Source organism: Larimichthys crocea, chromosome XXIII, assembly GCF_000972845.2.
Source record: "Larimichthys crocea isolate SSNF chromosome XXIII, L_crocea_2.0, whole genome shotgun sequence".
Lineage (NCBI taxonomy): Eukaryota > Metazoa > Chordata > Actinopteri > Sciaenidae > Larimichthys > Larimichthys crocea.
In genome coordinates, this window is record NC_040033.1 from 2,429,339 (window position 1) to 2,440,565 (window position 11,227).

General features: G+C 48.0%; 2 protein-coding genes and 1 long non-coding RNA gene across 3 annotated transcripts in view; 2 read left to right on the forward strand and 1 right to left on the reverse strand.

Annotated features, from left to right (window-relative positions):
• The window catches only part of LOC109137098 (proline-rich extensin-like protein EPR1), a 28,207-nt gene extending 24,660 nt beyond the window's left edge, over window positions 1-3,547 (reverse strand). The window contains exons 1-5 of the mRNA XM_027274295.1: window positions 3,413-3,547; window positions 3,291-3,337; window positions 3,096-3,227; window positions 2,712-3,002; window positions 151-436 (exon numbers count right to left, since the gene is read on the reverse strand). Of these exons, the coding sequence (XP_027130096.1) occupies window positions 151-436; window positions 2,712-3,002; window positions 3,096-3,101 (583 nt within the window). The 5' untranslated portion in view covers window positions 3,102-3,227; window positions 3,291-3,337; window positions 3,413-3,547. The remainder of the gene's footprint in view (window positions 1-150; window positions 437-2,711; window positions 3,003-3,095; window positions 3,228-3,290; window positions 3,338-3,412) is intronic.
• On the forward strand, window positions 156-2,534 carry LOC113744488 (uncharacterized). The gene is made up of 3 exons (XR_003461581.1): window positions 156-270; window positions 301-345; window positions 2,335-2,534. It is a non-coding gene; the product is annotated as an uncharacterized LOC113744488 (long non-coding RNA).
• A 1,202-nt stretch (window positions 3,548-4,749) lies between the features above and the next one.
• Window positions 4,750-10,869, forward strand: LOC104939799 (neutral cholesterol ester hydrolase 1). Its single transcript, XM_010756348.3, has 5 exons — window positions 4,750-5,013; window positions 7,517-7,739; window positions 7,869-7,938; window positions 8,271-8,442; window positions 8,817-10,869. The coding sequence occupies exons 1-5, from the start codon at window positions 4,879-4,881 to the stop codon at window positions 9,435-9,437; spliced, it is 1,221 nt and encodes a 406-aa protein (XP_010754650.3). The 5' UTR covers window positions 4,750-4,878; the 3' UTR covers window positions 9,438-10,869.
• Window positions 10,870-11,227: the final 358 nt, after the last annotated feature.

Genomic DNA, 11,227 nt, shown 5'->3' on the forward strand with positions numbered 1-11,227 from the left:
CCCCCCCTTCCAAAGACAGGGGTGCGGAGGCGCTTGGATGGATAGCTAGGCACCTGGGGCTGCTGGGTTGAGGCTGCTTGGATAGATAGCTAGGCACCTGGGGCTGAGGGTTGGGCTGTTGGATGGATGCTAGGCACCTGGGGCTGCTGGGTGGGTAGCTGGGCACCTGGGGCTGCTGAGGTTGAGGCTGCTTGGATGGATAGCTAGGCACCTGGGGCTGCTGAGGTTGAGGCTGCTTGGATGGATAGCTAGGCACCTGGGGCTGCTGAGGTGGGTAGCTGGGCACCTGGGGCTGCTGAGGTTGGGGCTGCTTGGATGGATAGCTAGGCACCTGGGGCTGCTGAGGTGGGTAGCTGGGCACCTGGGGCTGCTGAGGTTGAGGCTGCTTGGATGGATAGCTAGGCACCTGGGGCTGCTGAAGTGGGTAGCTGGGCACCTGGGGCTGCTGAGTTGGGCTGCTTGGATGGGTAGCTGGGACCTGGGGCTGCCTGAGGTTGGGCTCTTGGGTGGATAGCTAGGCACCTGGGCTGCTGAGGCTGTAGCTCGGCCACTGAGTTGGGGCTGCTGAGGAGGGTAACTGGGCGCCTGGGGCTGCTGAGGTGGGCTATGTGACACTGGGGCTGCTGATGGTGGGGCTGCTGGGTGGATAGCTGGCACCTGGGGCTGCTGAGGTGGAGGCTGCTCGGTGGATAGCTAGGCACCTGGGGCTGAGTTGTAGCTGGCACCTGGGTGCTGAGGTTGGTGCTGCTTGGGTGGATAGTAGGCACCTGGGGCTGCTGGTTGGCTGCTTGGATGGATAGCGGCACCTGGGCTGCTGAGGTTTGGGCTGCTTGGATGGATGCTGGGCCCTGGGGCTGCTGAGGTTGAGGTCGTTGGATGAGCTGCGGCACATGGGGCTGCTGAGGTGTAGGCTGCTTGGAGGGTAGCTGGGCACCTGGGGCTGCTGAGGTTGAGGCTGCTTGATGGATAGCTGCGGCACCTCGGGCTGCTGAGGTGAGGCTGCTTGGATGGCTAGCTGGGCACCTGGGGCTGCTGAGGTTGAGGCTGCTTGGGTGGATAGCTGGGCACTGAGGCTTGGGGCTCTGAGGTTGAGGCTGCTTGGATGGATAGCTGGCCACTGAGGTTGGGCTGCTGAGGTTGAGGTGCTTGGAGGATAGCTGGGCATGAGGTTGGGGCTGCTGAGGTGGGTAGCTTGGCGCACTCGGGCTGCTGAGGAGGTGCTTGCCTGAGGTTGAGGCTGCTTGGGTGGATAGCTAGGCACCCTGGGGTGCCTGAGGTTGAGGTGCTTGGGGGGATAGCTAGGCACCTGGTGCTGACTGGGTTGAGGCTGCTTGGATGGTATAGCTAGGCACCTGGGGCTGCTGAGGCTGGTAGTGGCGCCACCTGAGGTTGCGGCTGAGGAGCGGGTAACTGGGGCCTGGGGGCTGAGGTGATAGCTAGGCCCCTGGGGCTGCTGAGGTGGCAGGCTCTGGGTGGATAGCTAGGCACCTGGGGCTGCTGAGGTGGTAGCTGGGCACCTGGGGCTGCTGAGGTTGGTGCTGTGGGGTGGATAGCTGGGCACCTGGGCTGCTGAGGTTGAGGCTGCTTGGTGGATAGCTGGGCACCTGGGGCTGCTGGGTTTGAGGCTGCTTGGATGGATAGCTGGGCCCTGGGGCTGCTGAGGTTGAGGCTGCTTGGATGGATAGCTGGGCCACCTGGGGCTGCTGATGTGAGGCTGCTTGGATGGATAGCTGGGCCCCTGGGGCTGCTGAGGTTGAGGCTGCTTGGATGGATAGCTGGGCACCTGGGGCTGCTGAGGTTGAGGCTGCTTGGATGGATAGCTGGGCACCTGGGGCTGCTGAGGTTGAGGCTGCTTGGATGGATAGCTGGGCACCTGGGGCTGCTGAGGTTGAGGCTGCTTGGATGGATAGCTGGGCACTGGGGCTGCTGGAGTTAGGCTGCTTGGGTGGATAGCTGGGCCACTGAGGTTGGGGCTGCTGAGGTGGGTAGTTGGCGGCCTGGGGTGCTGGCAGGTGCTGGCCACTGAGGTTGAGGCTGCTGCGATGGATAGCTAGGCACCTGGGGGCTTTGAGGTTGAGGCTGCTTGGGGGGATAGCTATGCACCTGGGGCTGCTGAGGTTGAGGCTGCTTGGGGGTAGCTAGGCACCTGGGGCTGCTGAGGTTAGGCTGCTTGGGGGGATAGCTAGGCACCTGGGGCTGCTGAGGTTGAGGCTGCTTGGGTGGATAGCTAGGCACCTGGGGCTGCTGAGGTTGAGGCCGCTTGGGGGTAGCTAGGCACCGGGCTGCTGAGGTTGAGGCCGCTTGGGGGGATAGCTAGGCACCTGGGGCTGTGAGGTTGAGGCTGCTTGGGTGGATAGCTAGGCACCTGGGGCTGCTGAGGTTGAGGCCGCTTGGGTGGATAGCTAGGCACCTGGGGCTGCTGAGGTTGAGGCCGCTTGGGTGGATAGCTAGGCACCTGGGGCTGCTGAGGTTGAGGCCGCTTGGGTGGATAGCTAGGCACCTGGGGCTGCTGAGGTTGAGGCCGCTTGGTGGATAGCTGGCACCTGGGTGCTGCGGTGAGGCCGTTGGGTGGATAGCTGGCACCTGGGGCTGCTGAGGTTGAGGCGCTTGGTGGATGTAGGCACCTGGGGTGCTGAGGTTGGGCCGCTTGGGGGGTAACTGGGCACCTGGGGCTGCTGAGGTTGAGGCCGCTTGGGTGGGTAACTGGGCACCTGGGGCTGCTTGGAGGGATAGCTAGGCCGCTGAGGGTAGCTAGGCACCTGTTGTCTGAAGAGCTTTTTCATAACTGGTGGCTGCTTGGGCAGATAGCGTGGCATCTGGGGCATCTTGAGCTTGTAGAAAGTCTGCTGGGGCCTGTAGCGTGGAACCTGCGGCTGCTTGGGCCGGTAGCAGGAACCTGCGGCTGCTTCTGCTGGGGAGGCTGCTTGGCAGGTACTAGGAACTGAGGCTGCTTCGCTGGGGCTTGTAGCTAGGAACCCGAGGCCGACTGCTAGACTGTGATATCCTGTAAGGATAGGTGACATTACTTCAATCCCAACAGACTAAGATGGGTTTTAGTATTTCAATTTAGGTTAATAACGAGTTGCGTCTACTTGCCGCATTTGGAAATGAGCCTGAAGCACTCCATGAAGAGTCGTATCCAGGATTTAAGCCACTTGAATCCGGTCGGTTGCCTGCAACTGGCACATCCTGTCCTCCATACTTGTCAGCAGATCCAGTACTTTGAGCTGTGGAGTAAATATTTTAGTCATTGCTTACCAATTAAGCATCTCTTAATATATTAAACTCACCATTTGCTTGATGTCTTCCTAAAGCTAGCAAGGACAACAGCAACCATCTGTAGAAGACATCAAATTAATATCCTTGAATAATGACTTGAACAAACATAAAAAAACAAAACAAAACAACTTACCTTAAGAGAAACCTCATGGCTCCAGCCATAGTTGTAGGCCAATGAAGCAGCACACAGTCACTTCAATCAGCTCCTACCAAACCACACAACTGAACTAGGCTGAAAACAATACATGACTGAGCTAGTTGGAGCTCTTTATAAGGGGCTCTCTCTTTCCTTGCTGATTAACTGGACACAGGTGTGAGTAGTTGGAGGCGGGTGTAGTTAATTATCAGGCAGGAGATGGATGCTGAATTATAAAAACTACAAAAATTAAACTGGCATTTGAATTTGAAATGGAATTTTGACAAGAAAATACATGAACATAAATTGTTAGGTGTGTCCTCAACCAAGTCAATATTTGATATTTAAAAGTAGGAAGGAGTGCAAGTTTCTGGTCAGCTTCATCATTACGTGTTATTTCATCTCCATGACAGAACTGATAGATTTGGTTCAGTAATATCCAGAAGAGGGCGAGAAACTCAGATGGCACATGTCATCAACAGAGAATTTACACTGACTAACTGAAGAGGAGCTGACTTTCTGCTTGACTGGCTTACTTTAAACCTTAAAGCTTTTCAATTTTTTTAAAATGTCATGGTTATATTTGTGGACATGGGTTTGGGTTAGTGAATGATTTCACAAACAACGTTTGTTTCTTTCTTCTTCTTTTTTTATTAAATAAAAAATGTTATGTTTAAATCAATATAATATCTGCCTTTATTGATCCAGAGTGGAATTCAGTGTTTGCAGCCGCACCATGCATGAAAAGTACAGAAATAGAAAGCAAAACATTAACAATCAACACATACAGGTTACAATGAAACAGATAAAAAAGTAAAAACAGAAGATGTGCAGAGTAACAGATGCAGCAAGTCCAAAGAATATGTAAGTACACCAATACAAGCACACAATATATAATATGAAATAAAACAATACCATATTTATTTACTGTATGATTAACATATTATAATATGGTACTAAAATAGTTGTTGTTCATGTTATTATGTTATGTTTAGTTATAGTAGATTATATATATTATATATTTATATTTTATATATGTAAAACAACACACAATATGACAATAAGAAATACATTAATATTTTAATATATTTTTAATAATTGTATTTATATTATCTTTTGTTTCAAATCATTTATTTTATTTCAATTCTAATTATTGAATTATTATTTAAAAGTGTTTCATTTGTAAACAAACGGGTTTTTTTTAAGAACTACATTTCCCGTCAGCCACCACGTTACACAACACAAAAAGCTACTTCCTGTAATTGAATTTCAAAATAAGAGTATCTGCGAATGTTATCGCTATCAAATCGACCGCAAACTTAAAGCCGGGCTTTTATTCTGAAATCAAGGTCATTCACTCCGTGTGTCGTCGCTCTCCGCCACCGATCGCCCAGAACCGGGACAGTGTCACCTCGCATGAACGGAGGGCTCCTGCAGACAGCACCGCACAGTCCGCCGCCGCGATGAGGCTCCGTTTGGCCGGAGCCGTGCTGCTATCGGCGGCCGCCTACTACGTCTACGTGCCGCTGCCGAGCGGCGTGAGCGAGCCGTGGAAGCTGATGCTGCTGGACGCGCTGTTCCGGAGCTTCATGCAGGCGGTGAGAGCTGGATGATGATGCCGGGCAGGAGAGAGGGGAGCCGGGGGAGGACAGGTTGATGTGAGGGGGGGGTGGAAAATAAGTTTGATTTTATACAGTTTAATAATTATATAATGAATAATTATAATAGTTAACATGTAAACAATAAAAGCAGGTGGTCAGCTGCAGGTTGTGTAACAGCAATAAATTATAATCTAATCAAATTAGGTAAGATTAACAATGGAAAATGCAAAATAAACTAAAATAGAATGTGAAAACAGGGTTGTTTATATTTAAATATTTAACCACTATTACTGTATACTATGTAAATAGGATATATCACACTAAGATATGATAACACTGGGCAACACAATTTTTGTTGAGTTAGGTCTGACAGCTGTTTTTAACTCATTTTTGGGTGCAGAATCCAAAACTGATCTCAGTTTAAAAAATATGAAAAATACTGTAATTTAACAGATGTGCTTGTTTGAATTTTAAAAATCTGCATCGTTGCTGTCACTGCGTTCTTCAGCATCACATCACTCAGATCTTCTAGAGGAGGTTAAAAAACTGGGACTGGAATTTCAGCTGAATGAGGCGTTGGTCTTATAGCTGACGGTAGATCAGGATATTCTATTTTACTTTTATTATTCTTTTATTTCTCTTGTTAAATCCTGATGTTTTCACTAAACAAAAGTAACAGTCAAACCACGGGGATACCAAACGCCAACTTTTCACGTGTTCCTTTGGTCCACATCCACTCTCGACACACTGCTTGCACACTTTGTGAGTGGCTTTGTCTTGGTCGCAGAGTTTGACTTTAAAATATGCAAAATATGCTTGTTTGACAAACACACTGATGTTTGCTATCCTCTGACTTGGAATGGTGAAACTAGCACAAATACTGCAAAAAGGAGTCAGGAGCAGACATGATCTGGAACAAAGGAAATATAAAACACTAAGATGGAATAGTTACAAGCTTCGAAAACTACACAAACAGCATAAAACCAAACAGAACTTACAACGGTATGCCCATGGTTACAAGGTGAAGAGAAAAGCCAGCACAGATCCTCTTCATTCCTACTCTGCCGGCTTTCTGTGTGCAGATATTAACAGTACTGACATACTGGGAGCTGCACACACCTCTCACCACATTGTCTCAATTGTGACTTGCACAAACAAGTTGCCACGTAGCTGCAGATGAGTCCAATCGTAATCAGCAAGTCTTCCTACAGCTAATCAGTGGAACTTTGCTTATCTGGAGGGTCAGCTGTGGAGAAAACACTTGACGTGCTGGAAAAAAACTGACGGCAATTTTGGAATCAGCATAAAAATCTAATTAAATTGTTCCCCAGTGTAATATATATATATAATATAAATACTGATAGTAGGCAGATAAGACAGGAATACATCTGTTTATATAACAGAAACTATTAGAGTAGAGTAGAATATAATAATACAGAGCTGCAGAGTTTGTACCATAATAATACATTTCATTTAAATGACAGCAGAGGTATGATGGGGTGAAGACGTGACATTAGTTTCGGACGAGAGGTCACATAGAAAAGCCCAAATATGTGTGATGTAGTCAGAGAGAGTCCTTTTAGGACATTTTGTTCCAACACTAACTAATAAATACTTTACTCACGTGAGTTGAGGCTGCTGCCGGAGACCGTGAATGACATTTTTATGCATTTATTGTCGTCTTAAGTTAAGTCACACAGCAATATCAGGCTGTCGTGGCTCCATTGTTGGGTGCTTATGGGAATATAATCCATCACACTGATATATATAACAGAAAATACATCATACTATAAGAGAATATATCCGAATACTACTTCATATCCCAGAATTTAACCAAATATCATACTCAGTGCTGTGAATTAGTGAATGCAGTCTGATAATAATCATAATTAATGTAATTATTTAGATTTTCTGGCATCAGTTGAAGGGTTAAATCCCCTTTAAGATAAGACGTTGGATTATCTGCGAAATGCACAAACACAAAGCTGAGTTTCCTGGAAAGCAGCAAAGCTCCCGTGACCTTATACCTGTTTGATACAGTACGTGGAATCAGCCTCATGTTACACACACACAGCTGTAACTCCTCTTTTAACATGTTACTTTTAAGATCTCAGCAAACACACACACACACACACCCGGGAATTACATTCTTATGCGTCATTGCAGTGCAACAAGTTTCTACACAGGTTTTCACGCCCTTGCTCTTTTGTTTCTGCTGCAGCACTGCTGGGTGGATTTCAGTTTCACCTTAATCCAATGTTTTATTCATCGACACGAAAGGCAGGGAGAGGCAGATCACCTTCACAAGCAAATAAATATCAAGCTAGAGAGATGTTAGGCAAAGTGCTGTCCTTTCTGCTTCGCTACATTTAGATACTTTGCATATTTAAAAAGTTTCCTCAAGCTGCTTTGCCCTCAGTAAGTCAAACCTGTCCCTCTCAGGTGAACATAACCAGTCCAACATGCAGTGACTGACATGTCTGTGTCTGTTTTTCTTCAGAGCGACGTGGCTCACGCTCTGGGCGTGTGCCATCGGGTTCACCTGTTGAACCGCGTGGTGTCCTGGGTGGAGGTGATCGAGGCTCGCTCCTGCCCCGCCGTGCACGTGACCGACTCCGAGCTGGGCGGCGTGCCCGCCCGAGTCTTCCAGCCAAAGGGGGGGAAGCGGCTGAAAAGGGGAGTGTTGTATTTCCACGGAGGAGGATGGGCCCTCGGGAGCGGACGTGAGTGCTGATGTTGAAACTCTGGAAGCTCCAGAAAAAGGAGGATTGTTGACTTCATCACTGTGTGAAACCAATATGAAACTCACATTATTGTTCATATAATATCATGATCACTCACATCATCCACAGGGATGCGATCGTACGACCTTCTGTGTCGGAAAATGGCTGAGGACCTGGACTCCGTCATCATGTCCGTCGAGTAAGTCCTGTCAGAAAGACATGTTGATATCTTAATGATCCTAACTTAACTGAACTTACCTTAACCCGACTTGACTTATTGATATGAAGTTGGGAATTATTTGCGAAAGTTAGATCGTGACCTTAGAGACTGATGTTTGTGGAGTTTGTTCAGTTGTCATGGAGACGCTGTAGTTGGTAAAGATGAGCAGAGAAGAGATGAAAAGAGTCTTTAAATATATTTACAGTGAACTAAAATTAGATGCTTTTGGGACAAATCTGCCCTTTTATTCATCTTTAAACGCGTTATGTAATAAAATAATTCTGTCTCCCGATGATGTCCCGTTGCCATAGTTACCGCCTGGCTCCAGAGGCGGTGTTCCCGGACCAGTACCACGACGCGTTAGCGGCGTCACGGGCTTTCCTGTCCTCTCCGGTTTTGGAGCGCTACGGCATCGATCCGCAGAGGGTGTGTGTGTCTGGAGACAGCGCCGGGGGAAACCTGGCTGCCGCTGTCGCACAGGAGGTGGGAAAACAAACACACACACACACACACACACACATCTCACTGCGAACTCACTCCCAGTCACATCTGGTCCCCGCTGTGTTTACAACACACAACACGTGCAGTTAGTCTCTTGAGTTGTTTGTTAGTAGCAGCTGGTGTCAAAATGTTAGTTTAAGTGCAAGAGGCGCTGTATGTAGAGTTTAAAACCTTTTGTAGCAACTTAATATATTAAATATGATCATAAATCAACTATTTCAGTTTAAAACTAACTATTCAAGTTGATATCCCCCCTCACATAGACCCATATCAGCTGTATCACAGTGGAGCTGTGATTGGAGCACAGAGAAAGAAAGCGTGGGTTGTATAATCTAAAACCTGACCTGTGTCCACAGCTCAGCTCAGATGACAGCATCAAGGTGAAGTTCAAGGTCCAGGCGTTGATCTACCCCGTGCTGCAGGCGCTCGACTTCTACACCCCGTCCTACCAGCAGAACCAGGCCGTGCCCATCCTCTACAGGCCGTACATGGCTCGTTTCTGGCTGCAGTACCTGGGCGCCGACCCCTCCCTGGAGCCCCTCCTGCTGGCTAACAACCACAGCTCCCTGGACCAGCCGGCCATCGGCGCCAACATCCGCTCCAAGCTGAACTGGAGAGCGTTGCTCCCGGCCGAACGCAGGAAGCACTACCGGCCGGTGGTCAAAGAAACGGGATCGCTGGGGGTGATGGGCAAAGTGCCGCAGCTGGTGGACGTGAGGGCGGCGCCGCTGCTGGCGGATCAGGAGGTTCTGGGCAGGACGCCTAAAGCGTACGTGATGACCTGCGAGTTTGACGTCCTGAGGGACGACGGGTTGATGTATGTCAGACGCCTACAGGACGCCGGCGTCGCGGTGACCAGCGATCACTACGAGGACGGCTTTCACGCCTGCATGGTGTTCGCGTACCTGCCGATGATGTCGAGCGTTGGACGGAGGAGCATGAACAACTACATTGACTGGCTGGACCAGAACCTGTAGACGGTCGAACCACTCCAGATCCAGGACCTGTGTGGTCCATTTACGGCAACAAAGATGTCCTGGAGAATAAAAGTCTGGATCTCCAGAGATTTAGGGGTTAGACGGGCAAAAAATCTTCCTTGAGAACCTCGTTTTTTTGCACCCAAAAAGCTCAGAGTATCCTTTATAGCATTTTATGAAGCAGTGTGGATGTTCCTCACTGAACCCTGAGACCAAAATCAAATGCAACCAAAGAGAGTGTCGCTGTCACACTTTTATCAAAGGCCATAAATCCGATGAGAGTTTAAACATGCTTCAACATGAGTCTTAAATTATAAATGATCACCAAAACAACACACAGGTCGTTGTTTAAGCTTAAAACTCAAATTCTCCTCAGTTAGCTGACTAAAACAGGGTTGGACAAGTCAGTTCATCCCACCTACGGGCAGTTTAGTCATCGATTAACCTGTTAAAGGTCCAGTGTGTCACATTTAGGAGGACGTGCTTTAGTGTTTGATCACCTGAAAATAATAAAAACGCGAGTCCTCTCACGTGGAAAGTCGAATCCTCTGAATCCTACACACTGGAGCTTTAAAGCGCATGACAGCAACATGAGATTCGAACCAGGAACCCTTCTTGCTGTGAGGCGATGGTGCGAACCACTGCACCACCGTGCCGCCATGTAACGATTGCTCCTCAATCACAAAACAAAACGCATCTAAAGTGTGCGTTATCTGATTTGGAGAACCCTGACATGGTGTTTATCTGCTCCAGTTATCACTGTCTGAGCTTTTCACCGTAAACTGAGACGACTTCTGGCGACATAAAGTCATTTAAACTTAAAATAGCCTCCGTTAAAAAACAAAGAGCTCCTGATCCGACGAGCTTCAGAGGTCGAAGTCGCTCTTCAAGTTATCTTCAGCTTTTATTTTTTTTATGATGCACTGAAGCAGTCGCAGCTCACACACACACACACACACACACACACACACACACACACACAGAAAACAGGCCAGTCAAGGTTAACAGTGTGTATGAGAGTGCGTGTGTGTGTGTGTGTGTGTTTTTAAAAGTATGCCAGAGTTCACATCTGTGTACACTCACTGGATTGTGCAATATTTAATGTTTGAAAGTCTCCCTCGCTCTCTGATGACCACTGTACTGCAGGGCCAATGCAATGATGATGATGATGATGATGAAGAAGATAGCTGTGAATGCGTGAATTACTGTATCGCCACGAGAGACACACGAGATCCCAAACGGACTATCGTGTTTCCCAACCCCCACCGCTGCTGCTGCTGCTGCTGCTGGCCCGAAACGAATATAATGAACCGACGACAGCGAGCGTCAGACAGACTTCTTTGGCTCTCGGCCCGAAAAACTCGCAGAGCCAAAACGCTGAGCACCGAGTGTGGCCATCACAGGGCTTCACGTTATTCAAAAAAAAAAAAAAGAAGGTGAAAGAAATGTTGAAATCCTTCCAGACAGTCTGCGCTTTCTAGTAAAAAAAAACAAAAAACAAAGCAACAAGAAGTCTTCTGAGGGTTTTTTAAAGATGTGCACTGCAGAGAAAGATTGATTGAATGTTTCATTTTAAAAACGCTGTGTGATCGTTTTAGATTGTATGAACGAGGTTTTAATAAGTCGCGGGTTATGCAACGGGCCGTTTCAGCCAAGCAGAGATACAAAAGTGGCTCCAGATGTCCTCCTCGCAGCGCTAATCAATCCCATAAATTAGCTGTTTTATTGGCTTCTGTGAAAACTCTGTTTGGGCTGGGTTGAGGAATCACAATATTTAGTGTTCTTTATTT